At 43.0% G+C, this 22,923-nt stretch overlaps 1 protein-coding gene across 1 annotated transcript in view; it reads right to left on the bottom strand.

Annotated features, from left to right (window-relative positions):
* The window catches only part of LOC139057696 (cytochrome P450 3A14-like), a 26,555-nt gene extending 4,611 nt beyond the window's left edge, over positions 1-21,944 (bottom strand). Inside the window, exons 1-12 of the mRNA XM_070536432.1 lie at positions 21,886-21,944; positions 19,067-19,163; positions 18,271-18,323; positions 18,043-18,139; positions 14,748-14,873; positions 11,274-11,511; positions 10,429-10,559; positions 5,813-5,900; positions 4,168-4,237; positions 3,709-3,817; positions 2,907-2,998; positions 1,430-1,570 (exon numbers count right to left, since the gene is read on the bottom strand). Coding sequence (XP_070392533.1) covers positions 1,430-1,570; positions 2,907-2,998; positions 3,709-3,817; positions 4,168-4,237; positions 5,813-5,900; positions 10,429-10,559; positions 11,274-11,511; positions 14,748-14,873; positions 18,043-18,139; positions 18,271-18,323; positions 19,067-19,163; positions 21,886-21,944 — 1,301 coding nt within the window. The remainder of the gene's footprint in view (positions 1-1,429; positions 1,571-2,906; positions 2,999-3,708; positions 3,818-4,167; positions 4,238-5,812; positions 5,901-10,428; positions 10,560-11,273; positions 11,512-14,747; positions 14,874-18,042; positions 18,140-18,270; positions 18,324-19,066; positions 19,164-21,885) is intronic.
* Positions 21,945-22,923: the final 979 nt, after the last annotated feature.

Here is a 22,923-nt window from a genome sequence, read left to right as displayed (position 1 = left end):
CTGCAGCTATAGGTCGAAAACGAGTCGAAGAAGCCGAACTGCGAAAACAGTAGCGCGACGATGCGAGATGGCCATGTAGAGAGGAGGCCAAAGCTCGCAGACAACGCCTTGTAGCACGTTTACTTCACAATGCGATTCGTTATGTCTCGCAAGTAGTGTGACCCCTCCGATCATATAACTTAATGCACTACCAAATGTGCTGCTGGCTTTCGTCTTCACGTGTTACAAGAGCGTAACATGCTCCCTAACTAGGGCACCATAGAAGGTTCTTGACCGCACACAAAAACTATCATCATTAGTGACTCATATCTGCATATGGCTAGGGTGCCATAGAACTTTTCTATCCGCACACAAAGCTATCGTGATTAAAGCACATGTACAATGATTCATAGCCCCGTAAGGCAGACGCTACAAGAACTCAGCAAAGTGAAGCGGAGTGCTTACATTCTTTGGATTCACGCAAACAAAATACAGAACAGCATGTTGAAAACTGCCATCGGCTGCCTCGGAGAAAACAATGCTTGTTCTCGTCTAGGCTCTGTTGGGACTCTGTAAAGGACCTAGTTTGGTAGTGTTGAGTAAGAGTTACCATGGGCAGGCCATGCGTAGTTACGACTACCGAAGACCAGCTCGCTCACGAAGCGCAACGACGCAAACTTAGACGAGAGTACGATCGCCGGTGGTCACTTCCGATGCCACACCGATCCGGTAAAGCGGCCACCCAGCGGCGTGCGTGCATCGATTTGACATTATCAAAGAATGTGTCTGCAGTTCCGAGTACCCCGATCAGTGCCTATCATACCGACCACAAAGCCATTGGGACCGTCGTCGCTAAGTGACAATGAGCCATGCGATAAAGTATTTACCAAAACTTTTCCAACCACGATGTTTACAGATCCACTGGTCATCCACCTTCGCAAGGCGGAATGTCCTTGAATTTCTTCATTTCTTTTTTTATTTTTTTTTATTTATTTCGACGCTCTGTTCAAGAAGCTGTTTTTCTTGCCGGCTTCGTCACAATTACAGCTAGAGTCAAGATGGCTGCTTTCCAATTAACCATTTATTTAGCCGTCTAAAGGGAGTAATGATATTGGAACACAGCCTTCTTATCAACCCCCCTGGCTCCGAACTGAGCAGCCACAAGACATTTCTTAGTTTCATTTGACAATTATAATTTCAAATAGGCTTAAAACGTGTCTCCTTCGAAGTAGCAAAATATTTCAATTTCTCCGTAAGGCTTTAGTTGCTTTCAAGTAGTAAAGTGTACCATGCGCTTCTTTTTCAAATAAGCAATAAAGTTTCTAATTGTGTTTCACTTTTTCTGAATTTTATACCCTGAGCAGTGTACTTTATTTGTCAATACATTGAATGCGGTCCCTTAGCTTGCGTTCCAAGGAGCGTCAGTAGAGTAAGTAGCAGGTTCACTCACCTGTCGGGATTAAACTCCAGAGGGTTCGAAAAATATCGTTGGTCTCTATGTATCTGGTACAATGCTGCCATGACGTTTGTACCTGCTTTGTACTTGATGCCGTTGTATTCGAAATCCTCTTTGGCCTGTCGAGCCACACCCCTGCAAACGAACATTTCATGGGATATCAGATGCAGAAGAGCTTCATATCATGTACCTTTGTGCAGGAGAAACGAGTGATCTCGTCATCATTTATATAGTCTTTCACTATATAAAGTAACTTGCTGGTGAATCATTCTGCAGCTCCGTTATCAGCATAAATCATTCTTCATAAAGGCTCTGACAGCTTGAACAACAGTTAAAATTGTAAACACGTACTTTATTTTGTAAGTAAGGAGACATGAGCATTTACACCCGTTGTGAACCCTTATTCATTCAATAGAAGAGAATGTATTATGATACCAATGCATTAACCAGAGCAAGGTCGCAGTTTTGCCACACTTATCTTGGAAATAAATTTAGGGTTAAGAACCAGGTGTCGCTGAATAATTGCAGGAATGGTTCACCGAGGTGCTTATGGTTACATGCAGTAGATGAGTTGTGGTTGCAACATTGGGCATCTAGGGAGTCTACGGCATCGCTATCCAATGCTACGACTGTAACACGCTCTCCGTTACTGGGTAAAAAATCGCGGAGCGTAATTCTTTGCATTCAGTCATTAATATTTGACTTCTGAGCGATGCGCTGCTTTAGTGACAAGATCTGATCAATTTAATCTTCCTATTTGAGAAAACCGGTACATCATAAACGACTTTCAGTCAAATCGGACCACGTGTTTTTACTGCCCTATTGATCCTCAGTCAAGTCGAATATTTCGCATCAAGCAAATATTTTGATAGTTCTTTTCGAATACGGAGTCAGAATGAAATGCAGGAGAGCTTCTGGAGGTTTGCTATTTTCGCGGGTGCAAGAAACATTTGTGTCACCGATTCTACTTACAGCAGCTGTGCAAGAGTCAGCGCCCACCGCGGAAGCCGAGTGCTAACGGCATCACGCTCCTCGGCTTGCGGGCGCGGGCTCAACATCTGGCTCGGTGGCCCCATTGCGACGGGGTTGAATGAAAAAACATCCGTGTGCCGTGCATTGTGTGCACGTTAATCAAACGCAGGCGACGAAAACTTATTCTGGAGTCTTCCGTGACGGCGCGCATTGTGATGAGATTGTGGTTTTGTTTTGGCACGTGAAACTCCAGAATTCCCATTTTTTTTAGTGCAAGGGCCAACCGGATAACACGATTCCTGACCATTTATTGAGAACTGACCATTTTGTGAGTAGGTGTGCATTTTTTTATTTTCAAACCAACTGTAGAGGGTTGCTGTTGAGTCAACTAATCAAGCTTCTGTCTCAGGTCCTGCTCAGCAGATAACAAGTGCGCAATTTGATACCAAGCCTAGTTTGTCTGTATGAGTTCGCAGTTTGTCACACTGAGTCTACTCACGATACTGATGGAGGATAAAGTCGTAGTGTTTCATCCACTACGTGTTCCAGGTATTTCAACTTTTTCATGACTGTTTCATAGTCCAGGGAGCCCTAAAAACGAGAATAAAGTAATTTCGTACAGTATTCAATGTTTCGCAGGTGACACATTCTATGTCATTAAAAACTTAATCTGGAACCAAAACTTGATTACCTTTACCTTCACATAGAATAATAGGTGGCCGTCATGAAGAGTTTTTAGGTTCGTACGTGCTGAGAACCTCGTTTTCAGTGGTAAATAAGGCGGATAGAAAAACTGAGGAGCCAAGCATCCTCGTTGTGCAAATTAAGCGCAAACCAGTGAATGTCTGCGAGCAATCTCAAAGCATGCATTAGTGATGCCACTTTAAGTAGGCTTTCCTACTTAACTTGACCATTAAAAAGTAGTAAATCTTTGCCGCCACTTCGCAAATAGCTCGGGAGGAGATAGACAATGTGTTTTTGCGTCCCCGCATGTATAGAGCATTGGCTTCACATTACCGTTTCTCATCATTATGAAGACAAGACAGGAATACTTAGTAATCACTTGAAGAGGTAGACTGTTCTTCTTTTACTGATTGGAATAGCCAGCCCAGCAGTAATTTATTCACAAGGGATCTCACACTTAGTGAACAATGAAATCGAGTTACAAAATAAAGCGGTCATCTTTTCTGACGTAACAAAACATCAATATTTCTGTGTCCGCAACAAGTATATTAGATCCTTAACTTTAGGAAGACCGAAGAGCCCGACCTGCATCTCATTATAAAACCAGCGTCACTTACGTTGGGACCGACGGCATCGACGACTTCTCGCCGAAGCTTCTCTTGGACATCCGGGTGTTTCGCGAGGCAGTAGGCAACGTAACTCAGAGTCGTTGCTGTAGTTTCAAACCTGCATTTATTCAAGCTACGTTAGTTGCATCTAAGGCATCGTCATTGACTACAGCAATTCATATTCTGCAAAGAAACTACGCTGAATCACAATGTTGCTTGGCACTGCATCTATTGTCAAAGTGCTTGCGTTCGTGTATATCAGACGCTCGTTCTTTCTACGAACTGCGTTGCTTATTCTTTTTCACAGACTAATCTACCTATCACCCTATTTCTATATTCAGAATTTCATTGCGTCTTGAGACCCCATCAGTTCAGGTAAGTTCTCATGCTTGTGATTAGCATGAAAGGCAACCAGAATTCAAATACTCCTAATTTACGCATAACGTCAGGTGCGCTTTTAGTTCTTACCCGCCAATGAAAAGTACTGCAGCACTCGTTATAACTTCTTCGGTGGTCAGAGCCCTCTTTCTGGCACTTCCTGAAAGAGAGAAAGAACAATTTTTTTAACTCGTTCGTCGTAACACTGCGAGAGAATTTATACTCTTACTTTTTTTAAGGATCTCTGTTCAATAATGTATAACATTTTTTTGCAGTCACGAATGACGTTCCTTTTTTCCTCTTTATGCTTTATATAATTTTGTTGTACTTCCTCTCTTATCACGCAATGCACCGATTGTGACCTGTGATGTATATATAAGTAAATAAATAAATCGAAAAAAATAAGAACATTCTCCTTAATTTTATAGATGTGTATTTAAGGAAAGTAACGTAGCGCACGCAACAGTGGCAACCGCAGGACTGTTTAATGGTGCTTCATTACAAAGGAAAATCACAACAGATGAGTACAAACTATGAAAAAGTGACTCTATTAGGAGTCGCAAGCACATAACGGTCGCCATCGAAAGCGCTGACAATCGCACGGACATCGCGATACCTTATATTTCATGTTTGCTTAGTAGTTGGATGGTTATTTTTAAGCAACTTGTGCTCGATGTCTAAGCAAGCAGACAGTGGTATTATGTCGTAGCTGAGAATTCATGATAGCATCAGCCCTCTCAACCTTACTATAGGGCACGCATTTTCTGAAGGTAACGGGTTGATTGGTTGAAGTACAACGAAGGCTGCAGATGAATTTAGTCCTGTTGTGACAGTCAGAAGAATTTGGCGAATGTTTGTGGTGGGAAGGGTCTTCAAGCATTAGGAAAAATTCGAATATAATGAATTACAGTGTGCTAGTAATATGCATTCAGTATAGTAATTTAAGATTCTTTGTTTCCTACATAATTTTGATGACCGAATCACATGACAGTGGTTTGTCTATTAGAAACCACTAACATCCTTCAAATGACTTGACCCCTAATGGAGTTAGGTGCCGTGAAATTCGTGACTATTTGTGATAGCCGCTCCAATACTCCGCTTCGGTCCTCCAGGTGTGCTTAGCTATTTCTATGCAGTAGTTTCAGTGAAAGGTTATTTTCAGTTCCCGAAAAGTGCCGTTGTCACAAGAGGTGGTTTGCAAATCATCTTTATAAGTGGTTATTTTTCTTGCACGAAAACGTCCTGTGTTCCTATCAGGGACAAATGCTTCGCGACTATCTCCCACTTAAGATACGGGTTTTAATATCACCTTAGCCGTCGTTTCCTTCTAGAGGCCAACCATTTTTTAATGGTGGTCATTACGTTTCTGTGTTATGCACAACGCCTTTAAGTCTGTTTTGACGAACAGTATTTATTTTAAGATTTGCGTTGGTATATGGCGAAATGTGTTTTCTCGTGCGCAGCCGTATTCTGTTACCTCTTCCATTAAAGCTCTTCCAAAGATTACATAACTTATGCTAAGTTTAACTAGCTGAGCAGCTGAGGAAGTTTGTGTTTTGCACCATTTGTATTCAGGATGCTGCATATTATTCGAAAACACGCTAGTGTCATTTATTTGTACGCGTGCTTTTATTTTTAATTTTATCGTGAGGACATCCTTAGTTATATTCCTCAATTTAAACAGCTACGCAGCCCTATAGAAACGGCTATCAAAGGGAAACAAATTTGCAGTCACCATTTGCAACTTTGTTATCACCACGTTCCTCTTCGGCCTCCATGTACTCCGCGTCGAGGAGATTTTGCAAGACGTCATGCTTTCGCAGCTGTCACGGAATTGAAAAAAAAATTTGCATAACCACGTTTCCCATGAAACCCCGTTTCCCATCGTTTCCCACGATGAAAATTTTCGCTTGGCGCCAGTGATCTGGCTGCTTTCCCTCAAGGATGTGACGCCTCCTTTTTATTTTTGTATTATGGGCGCATTCCTTGAGTTCTCATTACACATGTTGGACTGATTGGATCTAAGATCTTAATGATTCAATAGATTGTCAGGTCACGAGTGCATTAAAGCACAGGCTTCTGGACGCTCGACAACACATGAGCTTTGCTGTTGATAATTGCAGCTTTTATTTATTTATTTATTTATTTATTTATTTATTTATTTATTTATTTATTTATTTATTTATTTATTTATTTATTTATTTTCTTTTCTTTTTTTATTATTTACAATTACTGCAGGCCCTGTTCAGGCCCAAGCAGGAGTGGCTACATCAATGGTAACAAACAAGGCTAGAAATGCAGAACAATGAAATTGAAAAAAAAATGTACAGGGACATCAGCCTTTGCAATTTAGAATTACCAGCCATAAAAACGCAGTAGGAACAATAATTGTACTTCGCAACTCAACAATAAAGTAGTGATAAACCATTAACACACAACAGATGGCTCAATTCAGCATTTTACCTAATTTTGGTACAACACACTGACGATAACTAATTAATTTCTTTCCCTGTGTGCAGGATGCTAATAATCAAAAGAAAAACCATTCACAAGATGAATGAACGATTGTGTTGTATTAGCGTTAACTACTTCTTGTGGTAATTTATTCCATAATGAAATAGCATGAGGAAACATTGAATATCGATGCATGTAAGGTGACCAAATGGTTGCCTAACTGTTTGGCAACCATAACTGTTTGGCAGCCTCACAATTCGCTAAAACGCGCTTTGGCGGCTCGCTTATGGCACGTTCACGTGGTATTTTAAAGTGACCATGGTAAGGCTGATAGATAAAGTTTAGTCTGGATACCATGCTACGAAGATCGAGTTTTTTTCATCTTTACCCTATCGTGAAGAATTGATACACTCGAGAAACGCAAATAAGTAGAAGAGATAAACCTGAAGGTCAAGTTCTGCATCCTTTCATTTATTTAATTAAATATTGTTGATGCAGACTAGAGATTAGGTATGCATATTCTAATTTTGGCCTAATGAGAGCTTTGTAAGGGAGTTGACCTTACAGTAGGTGACGCATGACGCAGTTTTCGTTTTAAAAATGCCAGCTTTTTCAGTGCATTACTACAAATATTATGTATATGGGGTTCCCAACTTAAATTACTAGTGAGTGTAACGCCCAAATAATTCACCTGGCTAGTTCTTTTACCATAAGTATTTTTATTGGTGTAAGCAAATTCTAAAGGTTCTTCTTCATTACTAAATCTTATGCTTGCCTTCTTTGAAGTATTGAGCTACATGCCCCATTTATCACACCATGCAGTGATTGAATGCAATGCATCATTTGACTGAGCACCGACCCTTGTGGTACTCCTGAGTGTACATATAGTGTATCATTGATGCAGTCATTAACAGCTACGTATTGTTTACTTCAAGCTAAGTATCATGCTATCCAGCGGCCTAATTAATTATTAAGACAGACTAACAAGATCATTCTCGAGTGCAAGTAGAACCAAGCGCATCACAAGCTATCGTTAATATTCGCTAATGTTGCCATCATGATATCTATCATATATTAGTATTGACGAAATCGAGCGCTAAAATTCGGAAGCAAAAAGGGAATCGACATGCCATGGCGCTATTACAACACCCTTGTAGAACACTCCTATGGCTTCCCTTTTTTCCTTTCACTTTTCGCACTAGTTTCCTCATGTTAGTTCCACTATGAACCCAGCAAGGAATTCTGCTAGTCGCATCAGCTGTCACCTGCGAGTGGACGCAATATGACTACATGACGGCCGTGTCATGTAAGTAGAACAAAGCTTTAAATATGTAGTAATATACCTTTGACACAAATGCCGGCAGTATATTGTCTACAGTCATCTTGAGTTACTCAAACTATTTGTTGAAAAGCAATGAGTTAGCCAATGAGCTACATATATACATGCAAAATTTCACATGTGTGTTTTAGAGCATAGGTCGTATTTGAAATGTTGTATAGCGTACTCAGAAATACGTATTAAAGTTGTTGTTCCTGCTATTACGCTATCATTTACGTGTTTTCTTCCCCTGAGTGTTGAATATGGCCCGCAAAATATGAAAAATAAAGAAAAATATATTTAAAAATCCAGTGCGTGCTTGCGCATCTGGACCGCAGCGCTCTCAATCCTGTTTCGAAAGAATGAATCCCGCTTGCCAATCGCAAAAGAAAACTACTGGGCTCTGTGTCCAGTGTACTTGCCCATCTTGGTTGGGAAAGTCTAAATCCGCTACGGACCTAATGATAAGCCAGCGCTGAACACGGACGCAAACAATCGAGTTTCATACAATTGACTATTGAGTCAATTGACTATAACTATTGAGCGGAATGCGGCGCTAGTATTTAATGAAGCTGCAAATAGGGTGACTCAGCTAGCATAGGAATAATGGTTAGCACATGTATTTGCATAAACTTGGTCCTTCTGGCTTTGCATATTGATCATTTTCGACAATGTGCTCCATTATAAATAATTAATAAATTGCGGCAGAACGCATCACACGATGTGTGTGGGCGGTAATGCGTTAGTATGGAATCAGTATAGTGACACGATGTACTTTCACCGTCGAAACGAGTTATGTATTAGGCGTATACTGTAGCGGGATCCCTATTTTACGCATCCCTAACAACATTTGGCGCCATGTAGCCCCGACACCCCAAAGCCTGCACGTGGCCTCCGAGATGCATGGCGCGCCAGGGCGTGCAAACGCTGAGGAACACGTCATCCGGCCGCACAACGGGCTCCTCTCTCGCGCTTATTTCTGGACACGTCGCGCCATCTGGTGGCGCTGCCGAGAAGTCCGCGCGTGGTCTCCCAACGACAAAGGTGGCGCACCGGTGCCTGCAAACGCTGAGAATCGTTCTCTCGCTTGCCGCGCAGACAGTGGCACATCCTCAGTGACTCACGTTGGCCCGAGGTTCACTGAAGTGGGGCAAATACCTATAGAATGCATGGCGCAGTTTGCTAAAGCGTTGGCCTGAAAGGAGTTCATTGAAAAGCGCCACACACGAAGCGCATTTTTGGCACAGCGTAATACTGCGTCGCGTTGCTGTCCTTGAGGAATGCCTCTTGCGTGGACTCGTTTCCCCTAAGCATCGGATAAATTTAAGGGATCTTTTCCGTCATTGCACATTCCCAGGGGCACATACACGTAGTTAGCCAAGGTGGCGTCAAAGACTTCCATTGAAGGCAAGCACACACCTCCTGGCAGGTAACCAGTGGCCCAGGTTAACATCCAACAGGTTCACGGGCGACTGGCACTGACCCAGTGGTACATACTTAGTACTTCAAGTAGGCATAAAAGAGTTTTATTCGAACAGGGGCACCTACCCAGTCCCGCGTCTACAGTGACCTATGTCGACGTGAAAGAGGTTCGTTGAAGACCGGCACGTATGTACAGATTGCCACACACTCATTGACCAAAGTTCGTATGACGGTTGGTTTCTAACCCAGTTACTTCCACACAGCAGCCTGATTATCTAACCCTTTCCATAACTGAGTGCCCAGTGAGCCAGGTAGATCGGAAAATGGTTAGATATGAACATACAGACATATATAGATAGCCCTCAGAAAGAGCGTGAATTATCCAAAAGTGCTTGCGCATTCATAATCATTATTGAAACTGTGCGACAGCAGGAATCTAAAACGGTACCATACACAAGCAGCACCATTGGAACTCGAAGCATTTATTCTTGTTGGCAGAGTCTTCTTGCCTCTTGTATTTTAAGAAAAACATAAATTGCCGCGAAGTTTAGGTCAATCAAGGCATATAAGCCGTAATAAACGAAGCGATAAGAACTTCTGAAGTCCATCCGCGAACCATCATTCCCTTGATGGCTTGACGATCACACCGCCAGTCTTTCCTCTAGTACTTATTGCAGGCAACTCTTTGATGCAAACACACTCGTAGGATTTTCATAGACGTGCGGCAATACCTTCGTTGAAACACGATAGAAAGCGCTGCTACCCAGATCCACAAGACTCAGTGAGGTTATTATTCTACATATTTCGTGGGCTTTCTTCCGCTCCCCGGAAAAAAGAGAACCGCGTGAGAGATAACGTCATGAAAGCCACTTTATTAGGTGTTTCTGAGCACGCTCTAGAACTCTTCAAATACGAATTCTGTAAGCTAAGTAAGCTAAGTAAGCTAAGTAAAAGCACTTCAAAAACTATGTTACGTAACTCAAGACAACTGCAAACAATATGCTGTTAGTCTCATTCGTCTAATGAGCTATATCAGTTAAATTTAAAATTCTCGCTGTAGTTACCCGGTACACATGGTGCACACGAGTAGGCAATATTATTCCTTCCATCTACAGCAGCGATTTCTAATACGGGAACGGCACAAACTTTGCACTCACCGAGGGGTCGCTCTTTCTCAGCTGAATCACCTTAGCTGTCTGTTCATTCAGGTCTTCAAATGAAAATTTTCCAAGGACAAGCGAAAGCCAGTAGAGCGGCTTCATGAGCCTTCCAAATGAGGTCGTGCTCTCTAAAGACAAAACATTTATGAAAAGCTGAGTTCCAGTGAGTGTTCACAATGGCTGAGCTCATTCAGTGAAATTTTTTAGTAAACTTTTCTTTGAGATCCTTGCTACACAATAGTTAATTTACCAGCCTTCAGGGAAACTCGGTGTCTGCAGCATGATATTAGAGGGGCGGTGCCACAGATAGAGCAAGCCAAGGGAAAGACGATGAGTTTAAGCAGGGATTTTCTTTGGTTCGCCACCCTGTTGGGAGGATGGGGAAAGTGATGCGTCCTATAAGAGACTGTTTTATTGAATTGAGGGTAGGGGGGGGGGGGGGGGGGGCAAGGTCGCTGAGCATGATTTTCTGGGCTTCTAGTTACTGTCACTTTATGGCGTTAGGAGGGGGCTATGGTAGGGGCGGGAGGAAATTTCGGGTGCCCTGCCCCCTCGCGACCATTTAGACTCACCCCTGTGATAGCGTTTCTTTTTTTTTTGTCGAAGGTGAAGTTACTGGTTTTCGATTTCGAGAATGTTCTATTGCAGACCGTTATTTGAGCAATAAATATATGTGATTTTGAATTTCTCCACAAGTGTAGATGCGTAGGCCAGTTGATGTAGTATTGTCAAGGATAAAATAGCACAAAGCACAGCACCAAGTAACACTACACAACACCTGGGTCATAGATAATGAATTGAAGAAGGGCAAATATTTGCCTTAGGGCAAAGGATGAACTCACGTGCGATCATATGAAAAGGTCCCTTCATGACACCCCTGAAGGTAGCCTTGGCGACGGCCATGAGCGGGTGGTCAGGCTTCCCTTGAAAGCGTTCGTCGATGCCGAATGCTCCTCGGGCTACGTAGTCCATGGAGAGTTCCTCAAACTTGCGAAGCATGTGCACCTCTTCTCCAGTGTCCGCGTACTGCCCAAGAGACTTGATGAAGATGCTTGCATCTTCTTCAATGTGTGGCATCATCTAGAGTTTAGAACGCTTGCACTGTATGTGGTGCGTTCACTACTTATCTAGAATGGCACACTGCTTGTGGCTTCGTAATAAAGATAACCGAACTTGAAGGAGACACAGCATAAGCCATTAAGACAAACAGAGTATCGTTCGAAGTCATGCAAAGTTACTCAGAATATTCCTTGCGGTGTGATTACTTAAATTGTTAGCTGAGTTTATTGATGTAAAATTTGGAATATCTGTTTTAGCGCACGCATTTGAATAGGAAAGCTTTAGCGTGTGCTCTGAAACGTGCCATGATGTTCTTCCCGTATTCCAGCTTTTACGCTGGCTCTGAAAAAAGTCCATGAAATAGTGGGCCTCCACGCCTACTTTTTATCTCTCTCAATTGTGTTCCGAAAAAAAATCAAAGTCGCAAAGCTGCGTCTCCACTGTAGAAAGAAGCGGTAGACCGTGACCTGCCAGGATGAGTCAGTCCGTAGTTGTGAATTCAGAAACCTGTCATGGCCCAACATGACAAGCGATATTTATAGCTCAGGTTGAACAGAACGACTAGAACAAGGACACAAAGAAATAAATACCATAGCCAAGCGCTGTTGACACCGGGCTCAAAACCGTTGCGCTGTTTCTGTTCTTTCTTTCATTGGAGATCGCAGCCTCCCACGTTTCAGCGTGAAACGTTGGAGGCTGCGATATTCAAGCCGGACCTGGTCGACCAGCGCGCACTCGTCGCCCGGGCCCGGAGGGCGATCCAAGCCAGAGGGTTCCTGGAATAAGGGACCCTCCCACCTCGACTGACAAGTCACTGCTTCAAATAAAGGTTTCATTCATTTATTTAGTCTTTCATTGTACCAGAATGCTCCTATGTACATTCCTAACATGTATTGTCTAGCCGATCTTGTATTGATTGCATTTATGAAACTCAGACTATTCGTTTCTTCGTCTCCTTGTTTTATTCGCACTGTTCAAACTCAGTTCTATAAATGAATCAACTAGCCCTCGTCGCGATCGTAGTAATGAGAAACGATAGGCCAGTGCTGACAGGGCCTGGAAGCGTAATGATTTCTTTTCTCTTAATGCGGTCATGCGTACTTCGTTCTTTGGAAACGAGGTTGAAAGTACTGAAAACCGAACGCACAAATCTGAAGATGCGTTTTTTTTTCATATTGCTCAGTTTTCTTAAGAGCCCGGTAAGGCGAACACCTAAAAAATCCGTCATGGAAACAACTTCATTGTCGATTTCTGATTCTCGTCCACAAATTTTTGTTCACACATTTGGTCTAAAACTGATTTTCAAAACCTTGCCTAATAAACTTTGTTAAGTATTATAGCACTTCAAAAAAAACACTGTGAGTAAATCACGACGACAAATGACAATCCCTTAAGACGTACCATGTTTTAAATCTTGATTCAACATATGTGAAACATCCGGTATTTCTATGCACGACACCTAACAAGAAATATCTTGGTTGCGGTTCTTCTGTAGCTTCTGAGACGAAAATAGACTACGTGGAGCAGCTATCCTATAACTAAAGCCTCTATACTAAATATACTGGTATACGCTGTAATCCCCTACATGCAATATGACCTGCAACACAGGTGCCCGTGGTTGAAGGGGCCCCAAGAATGTACGGCTGCACAGACACAGGGTAGGTTCCATACTTAAACGCAGCTTCAATTAGTGGTATTTATTAAACTGCTCTTTCACATGTCAGCCCCGTCGACCACGGACAAGGCTGTTGCAAGTGACATCGCCACGCGACTCTATACATTCTCGTAAGTTCATAGTTTTGTCATGTTTGCTTTAAAAATTTGCCCCGATTTTTATTTCGATTAGTTTAACTTACCACCCTATATTTCACCCAGCGCACACCTCTAGTGCAGTGCTTTGCTGAAGAGCAGGCAAAAGGCACATGGTCAGTGACTCACAGCCACGTGCGTTGATAACGAAAGCAATGGTTACCATATATGGTTGCCATATAGCATCAACGACACCTCGCACAATCTAGCATAGACCCTTTGTCTTCAGAGAAATACCTCAGGACCACATTACCTGTTTACTGAAATGGCTTCGTCATTCGTCCTGAATATAATGTTCAGCGACAGTCCCTGGCATCTGTTCTAGCGCGCCTTGACAGTAGACCATAGTCCCTCGACACGATTTTCACATGCCGCCGACAGAAGATATCGCAGATGAAGGCGACAAAGGGACTACTTCGGTTTTTGAAAGAGACGGGATTGGACAAGCGGCTGTGAGAGTGACGTCGCGTACCATGCCAGATTGATGGACTCCAACGGACGATGTGTGTGTGCTGTGCTATGTGCTCTCCCTCCCTCTCCCCCTTCCCCATCTTTAATCTCCCCCATCCCTCTCCCATGTGTAGAGTAGCAAACCGGTTAAGCCAAACTGGTTAACCTCCCTACCTTTCCTTCTCCACTTTTTCCTTCCTTCCTTCATCGTTCGTTCATCAGGTTCGCCCTTATTTTTACCGTGGGTTAGAATTTAGGGAAATGAGTTGAATCAACGTTTGACAAATTGCCCCTTACTAGCTTCCGCTCATCTTGAAGCTTCGCCAAATCCAGAGATGTATCTATGAGAGGCACATGAACCGTACGTACGAGATGAATACCAAGGATCCTTTCTTCAGGTAGATTAAATTCCCAATCGACTTAATATTTCTCTGTTATCAACAACTAGCCTCGGTAGCTCAGTGCCTATGGGATCGCACTGCAGAGTTCGTGGTCGCAGTTTCGATTCCGATTGCAGCTTCAATCTCGGCTGTGGCAGCTGCATTCCGATGGGAGCAGACTTCATGGATGCTCGAAGAGGTCAGCACATAGCTCATAAAAATTAACTTTTCTAGGATTTTACGTGCCAAACTGTGTTTTTATTGTGAGGCATTCCATAGCGGAGGATTCCCGATTCTTTTTGCTACCACCTGGGTCTCCTTAACCTGCATACAATGCACGGCAAAAGAGTGTTTTTGCATTCTTCCTCCGTTACAATGCAGCTGCCGCTGCCGAGATGGCACCCGGACCTCGCGCTCAGCAGCGCAATGCCATAGCCACAGATCTATCAAAGTTTCATGAAATTCCAATGAAAATTTGACTGACAAGAGATAGCTCTTAAGTGTTGCTGTTTTAAATATCTGTGACAGTATAAATGAGGCACACAAGGTAACATGTCTGTCTGTGAAAACACATCTGTGTACCTAGCGAAAATGTTTACAGAAAACTTGACGGGGCACCTGTTTCAGCTTGCTGCTACTGAAGCCCTGCGCAACACATGACCGGATACTTTTCCACGGGTGGCCGCCGGTGTGCAAGATGGAGTTCTTCAACACAGGGTGATTTTTGTCGGTCACCATTGTGTTCTGTAAAAACGAGAACATTCGTTACACCTCTGTAATTACCGAACAAAACGTTTTATCTGAACGCATTACCCAACCAGGGTAGCATATATGACCACTACTTGCCGCTGCTGCATTATGACTGATTGGATATCTTCAGCTTGTTAAACAGCACCCACGAAGCGCCCTAGTAAATCCTGAAGTAGCCTTCCCAGTCATCTCCATCATCATGATCGTCGTAGTCGACGTCGTCGTAATTGTCATCCTTACCAACTTACCTTTGTTCACTCCAGGACAACAGCCATGCAGCTATCTCGAATCACGCCTGTCTTGCACCAGCTGACCCCCATCTCATGCCAGAAAATTTGCTAATTTTGTTAGACCAGCTATTCTCTGCAGTCCTCGACTGCGCTTTTCTCTCGGTACACGTTTCGTAACTTTTCCTAACTGTTCCTTCCTGTCTCTGTAAAACATAACTTACACATACTGTTATGGCATAAGATTTTCAAGGCAAGAGGTTGTGTAAAAAAGTCAACACAATTAATAAGGAACATCCTGATGTCATAATGCTAGAGGAGCCACACTGTAAGGCCAAATTATCCTGGTATAGATTATTCTGTAATTCCGACGAGGAGACAAGAGCTGTCAGCACTCTAGTAAAACGTGCCTGCACGATCGTTCAGCATGATACAGGCATTACGGATGTAGACAATATATTATTCGAGTTAAAACCTACCAGAAAAAACAATCAAAGTCTATTTCTCTTTAATTTTTGTAGTAACCCAAGAAACAAGTGTCCCAATTTCCGATTACTATTCCGCAAGACTCTCACTATCACAGAAGGCAGATCCTTAGTGATTGGGGGGGATTTCAATGCTTAACACACGGCATAGGGATACAAGTTTGAAAACCCCAAAGGTAGACATGGCATCAAAGGTGATATGCCCAGGCACATCAAAGACATGATAACCATCCGTCCAATACCCAAGAATATGCATCTTACCCACCATCAGGGTAGGCGGGAAAGCAGAGCATGCAATGCACAGAAGAAATTCGGTAACAGCAAGGACGCCACATTTGTAGACGCAGCTAGATACAGACACAAGCACCCCTACACAGCAGCGGTGATAAATTATGAGGGAAAATGCCCGACGAGCGCTACAGTCAACACGCTACATGCTAAAACCGCAGAGGAAATAGCTTTTGCGCTAGCCATAGCACACACACAAGCGAGCATAAGCAACAGTGATTCCCAGACAGCCATACGAAACTTCACCAACGGTCGAATCTCCCCAGAGGCACTACGACTCCTAAAATTAGCTAATAACCTCGGCAACAAAAGTGTCGATCTCCTCTGGACACCCGCTCACACACTACCTGACGGTAGCAATGAGGCGGCGCACCGCGTGACTCGAGAGCTTACGGACCGAGCCTCGGTTAGCCCTGCCTCACAGACTACAGATAAGTGGGAGTGGGAACACGAGGGTTGCAATGTGGGCTTGTTGGTAACGCATCTTCAAGGGGAGTATGGTAGCGCGATTCAAAGACGGGACAAGAGTCCCGTCTTTGAATCACGCTACCATACTCCCCTTGAAGGGAGTGGGAAGATCGAATGACCAGATTTCACGAAATTACACAACACCATAGATTGCAGAGACGTACATTGCTGCCGCCGCACCCAATATTAAGCAAAAACCAATCTGTAGAATGGCAGCAGTTACAGACCAGATCCTATCCGAGTCCAGTTATTATGCACCTAACACACCCAGATTTCTACACGACGAACAAGGGCAGACATAGCGACTCTAAAGCCAACCTGGAGCATATCCTATGGGAATATCCGGCTCTAATACAGGATAACGGTGATGCAATCTCAAACAGCGACAGCCTCCACGCGCGCTGGGAGTCTGCGTTGCTCAGCTTAGGCCTGCAGCACCAACTCTGGGCTGCACAGCGAGCCGAGGAAGCCGCCAAGGGCCAACAACCCTTGGCAGAAACCTAGGCGGGGTCCAGGCCGACCCTACGAAATCGCAGGGCACTGATTAAAGTTGTTTGAATGAATGAATGAATGAATGAATGAATGAATATCGGTTCATGACCGCTCTGGAACCAGACGTTAACAGTGACTGCGGCAGTTGTTGCAGCTTTTTATTGTTAAAATAGAGTACACTCACTCGAAATTTTTGTTATGCCACTCGTCCATGTCGAGGACATTGTTTATGGGAAGGGGCGTGTTTTCAGTTCTCTTTCAATCAGCTTTACTGAAGGTGAACTGCATGTTGCCAAATATTTACCTTGAAGCAACGCCAGTTCGTCCTTCCCACATAACATAAATACGTTAAAAACATGCCACATCAATGAAATAATTTTACACACCTGCAATGTCATCAATAAATCAAGGGAGAACAAGAGAGGCAACGCAGAGAAATTAACCACACGCTAGTCTTCGCTCCCAATATCAGTCGATCCAAGGTAACGTACGGCAGTCAACATGAGCCCTCGTAGACTTTATGCAGCATAAACCCAATGCAGCCAGTCGTGCAATATTAGCTGCAACACGGCGCCCGAGGTTAAAGTCACCCCAGGACTACACAGAGGCGCTCACATACAAAAACAAATTATTTCACAAATACCAGTAATCAGAATGGGGCCCAGATCTGCAATGTTTTGTATGTTTGCGCTTGCGACCAGTCTTATGGCTCGTGATAACACAGTGTAGCCCAACTTGACGAGGGGAGAACATTTTGACACACACACAGTGCGGTGTATGTGCGTGTCCAATTCTTCTCTGTTCGCGTCCATTGAAGCCTGCACTGTGTTACTATGAATTTCAATGGATGGTCTTAGTCTTTGGTCTTGGGGCCCCTTCACTCACGGGCACTGTATCGCGATTGATATTAAACGCGACTATACAATGTACAACACGAATAAACGATTTGGTACACGAAGAAAAACAAGCTGATACAGAAACAAAAGAAAAGTAACAATAACGAAGGGGTTAATATTGGATGTCTAGATTTTGCTTTACAGTAAATAAGATCTAGTTTTCAAAATACTTCGGCACCATTCAAGTTGGTACCCCTTTAATCATATTAAACTGCAAATTGAAATATCATGCGCATCCACCGATATGGCACCTCACCAATAGCGCAGTAGCCAGACATTAGGAAAAGCGTCATTACAGAATACTCACACCGCGATCGACGAAGTTCTGAAAGTTGCGAACAAAGACGTGCTCTACGAAGTTTATGTCCCTGGTCACAACAAAAGGAACGTCGCCATTGTAGAACCTGCGTAGTCAAATTGCATTCGTGCCAAGCCGCTTTGAGGTGCTACATCACTTGCACAAAGCTAAGAAATATGCCTTGAGTGTAGCGTGAAAACAGTTAGTTGGTCGAGGATATCTTCAGAAAAAACTTACCCATATATATCGCCGTACTGGTCAAGCCATTTTCCTATCACTTTGTAAATCTCCTGTCGGAATATAGGTAGAATAATGCATGAGACAGCTGCTGAAGGAACAGAGCATAGACTCTAAAAGCAGTTTAGGGCTGGCAACTCGTTTACGGTCATACGAATGTCAACACCTTTTATGACTTAAGCAAAATAAAATCGTTTTTACGGCCTTTGGCGATCAACTTGCAGTCGCCCTAGGATAGTATTTACTCTGCGTGTGCCGAACCGGCGAAAATATTATTAGCGAGAGCGTCACGTCAATGAATAAGAGTTCTAACTAATAAATATATTTAAGAACGTGGCCTCCCTTCGCAGTACCAGCCTGCTTTCTATCAGTGCTTCTACAAACTATAATTTCGTGCTAAATAAGGCAGTTTTTTTTATACTGCAAGAGAAAAAAACGAAGTCTTTGATTTTTTTTCACGCTTGCTCAGCACCGGTCGTTGCTTGATTGCTCTGCTAATTCAATTCAGTGCAACCCTTTCCTATGTTCAGGGCGGTGCGCTAGACGTTTAGTGTTGGAAAAAAAATGTGGCAACGGCTGAAACGTCCCTCTAACGCATTTGTTCATTTTCTTGCTGCTTTTGAATGTAAAAGCTGCTGAACCTCGATGATAAGCCTCTTGGACACCGTTTGCAGCTGATAAAAGCTTGAATCGCAATGCTCCCAAATTGTAGCAGCAAGTTCCTAGACAAACGGCTTAAATGTGGGCCTAAAGAGAATCATTGAATGAACACCGTATAAATACACGTAAATCTTACCATTGAGTGGTACTCCCGGATATTTCCCCAGATTAGGCTAGGCTTCGGTCCTGGGATGCCAATTCTCTCGAAGTAAGAGAAATGCCACCAGCGCCATCTAGAAATAGAAAGAAAGACAACTCAAGTGCATTTCCTATTCTTGAAGTCATCGATAATTACACGACGATCACCGGTAAAAAACGACAGTGAACTTATCTTGGATTGGCTAGAGGGCTTTCAAAACGATACAAGTAATCGGGGAATCAACATTTGACAGTAGACGTCTGCTATTCTTGAAAAACTCCACACAGAGAGCAAACCAAACCTATTATCCCAGTATGCTTCTCCAGACAAAAAAAACATAATTATAATAAGCAGTACTTCATATTCAATCATCAATGTGCTCAATACCGCCACAGCACACCAAATAAAACAATGTCACGCATTAGCCATACGTATTTATGGTAGTATATTGAATACAATTAAGTGCCTAGTGTTGCTAATAAAGCTGCGAATTTTTTAGGCTTCAAAAGTTCCAAAATTTTGATTAAAGGAATTTTATTTCAAGGATACGGTGATTTCTGCTTAATTTTGTTAATGTGATTCATACATGTGCGTATCATTTTCTTTTTGCATAAATGATCGTTACTGAAATACTGCTCCTATGGCTTGCATATACCTTGCTTGAAATTTCTTTTTAAGTACTAATATAAATGCTTCTTTTTCTCAGTGGTCGCGGCAATCCCCTATATTGTTTTGGAAGCGCGCTTACTTTTCTATCATTCACACAATATTTTAATAACAAGATAAAGTAGATTGCATATAAAATAAGTTGAAGTAGAATTAAACTTTATATTGTTGCTTCTGCACGTGAATGTTGCGGATACAGGGATTGCTTGCGCCTGCGTACCAAAATATTCCTTTCGAGCAAACGCTTCCTTCAATTACACCTCAGCTTTTTGCTTCAATTTCACATACGGGGCGTATAATAAAGAATAAACAGAGAGAGAGGGAGGCGGGGCCATGTAGCACTTACTTTCAACTAAACGTTTATTGACGTCACGTTGTTTCTTAAATACGTATTCTGCCACAAATTCGCCAGGCATTGACATTTCATTTTCTCCAAAAGCTTTCTCTCTAAAGTCATTTTTCTCATAGCGCGATACATTTCATATCCGTTCAGCTTCAGTTCTCTCTCCGATTACCTGGTTACAATTCTTCCCGACAACTTAAGTTATCAAAAAACAAAAGAAACGAGTATTCTACGGTCACAAATATTGCAGTAAAGGTGAGGAAAGCCTCCAGTCTTCTTTTCGACGTTGTTTCTATCTTCCCTAAGTACATCGCTTCAGAATCTATCTGTGTATACTTTTAATTCGAATTTATTGTGCGTACGTACGTGCAAAGAAAGAAAGAAAGAAAGAAAGAAAGAAAGAAAGAAAGAAAGAAAGAAAGAAAGAAAGAAAGAAAGAAAGAAAGAAAGAAAGAAAGAAAGAAAGAAAGAAAGAAAGAAAACTACGATGATGACAGTGACCTCGAAGCGCTGGCGCTGCTATCAGACACGACTTGTTGGCCGGCCTTGACTTCCTTTCAGCTAACAGGCTCTCATATCACCCTCGTTCGCGTCTCCGCATACGCTTGTCAAATCAATATATTGTTGCGCTCTCTTTATCTGTACCAGGGGAACGACAGCATTCTTTTCCCTGTGCTTTATACTTTGATAAATAAGCTTGTAGAGAGGTTATTGTCAAGGTTAATGCCTACGACACATTCGAGGTCACAAGAACGTACGTAAAAGGCTCGCCCGCCGTGTAGACAAGCGGAGAGTATTTGCGCTTGTCCAAGGGAGTACTGCGTGTCTTGTAGTAGCAAGTGTACGTACACGTATAATATATTCACGAGCGTGCGACAGCGCACAGGCGTGCATGCTTGTCTCAATTAATTGATAGACACGTTATCTTTACTTCCTCAAGCCATATATGGTGTATTAGGCTTCCTTAACGGCATCCTAAACTAACGTTACCGACGACAATATTGTAGGCGTAAAGCAGATAAACCGTCCCACTGAGAGCATACCTCCTGAAATACGGTGCAAGGCGTTCATTCCTTCCTTTTTTCGGGGCTACGAAGTTAGAAAATTGCATCATTTAAAGCCTTACTAAAATGTCCAGTCATTTTTTTTTCATCAAAGCATTGATACCCACGTCTGCTGCTACGGCAAAAGCTGATGGTATACATCTTCTAAAACTCCTAGGTTGAATGTAAATTGGAGTCGCGCAAAAGTAGTGGGACAAGAAATACCAAAAAACAAACACAACAGGGCTAACATCCTCATCATCATCATCAGCCTACTTTAAGTCCACTTCAGGACGTAGGCCTCTCCCTGCGATCTCCAATTACCCTTGTCCGGCGCCAACCGATTCCTACTAGCCCTTACTCCCAATAAACCTTTATTCGAAGAAGCACCAGGCAATTATTATAATCTGTCAAAAAAAAATAAACAAGAACCATCTGCCTTGACAGGCATTTGCAAAGGGCGCACTGCTTCAGCTCACATTCAAGATGGGCCAACTCGCCGAAATCATGACTTTGCTTTAGGTGTTTTCACATTTATGCTATAACGCTCCTGTAATGCCGCAATGACGTCTCGAAGGCCCTCGTGCCGCAAGATCCCGTGTTGCACTCGTACACCAGAGCGCAATACTACTGCATACTTACATGCGCTGTTTCGCTTGACAATAATAAACACTGAATACGGCACCTAAATTTTAATTCTCGCCCGCTCGACATCCGAGCGTTCCTGCTAGGCAAGTACACCCGCCAGCTTTCCATCCACTCACATGAGAAGCGCTGCCAGTAGCCCAGCCGCGAGGAACAGCAGTGCACCCGTGACGAACATATTCAAGCACATTAGCGAAAAACCCGAGCTCCGCAGTCAGCGCCTTTCTATAGCCTCCGTTGGCGAGAGGAAAACCTGGGAGAGGAGGTGTCCTTTCTCCCGCTCTGCAATCCACCGTCTCTCCTTAACTGACACGCCGCAGCGACGAACAATAGTCGGTATTTGCGCACCGCAGCAAAGGTAACGTTGATGTGCGCCTGGTACTACGGTGCTCCTTGACGCCAATCTTCTCCATACAGGGTGGGTACACGTCTGTTTGGGCCGCCATATTGTGTCGGAAGACATAGAGGCGCAGTAGGACTGACAGCGGGAATTAAGGATCTGTGCGCGCTGACAGCGTAAAAATTTCACATTTTCACCGTTTGTACAATTGCGTGCATTGGATTTATTTACATCTCACCTTTAAAACAGAGATTGAAGGCTCACTGTACAGCAATACTAGAATGAGTTTCGAGCCAAGCTGACAACTAATCCTTTTTTTCCGCGGTTTCGCTTAAACTAATTTTTTTTTCATACCCAGAGTTTACGCATATGGTGTACTCCAAAGGTTTTAGCGGTTCTCCTTCAAAAAGGTGGACGCAACTGTTGACCTTAATGTTTTAGCTACGCCATGCTGTGAATTTTCCGGAGTTGTTTAAAATCGCCTATAGCACACAACGTAATACTAGTCATTGAGATGGATTACTCAGATAGGCGCACATTAATTGCACAAAAAATCAAAACACACATTGAATTACTTAAAAAGGGACTAATTAAATTCTTAATTACTTCAATGGCACGTAAAGGCTCAAAGGATAGTAGCTGGTAAGTTTGCAAGGGGTTTTCTTTCAGAATTGCGAAAAACTTCGAAAAGGTCACCACGCATAACTGTCACTCGAGCAAAACCTGAGGAAGACAACCCGAAAACTGTAATGTAGTTCAAGGGAGCTCACCAACACGTTCAATGTGCCTGAAGCCACAGGAAGGCATGCACACAAAC

The sequence above is a fragment of the Dermacentor albipictus genome, chromosome 3 (genome assembly GCF_038994185.2).
Source record: "Dermacentor albipictus isolate Rhodes 1998 colony chromosome 3, USDA_Dalb.pri_finalv2, whole genome shotgun sequence".
Lineage (NCBI taxonomy): Eukaryota > Metazoa > Arthropoda > Arachnida > Ixodida > Ixodidae > Dermacentor > Dermacentor albipictus.
This window is presented reverse-complemented; position numbering and strand designations above follow the sequence as displayed.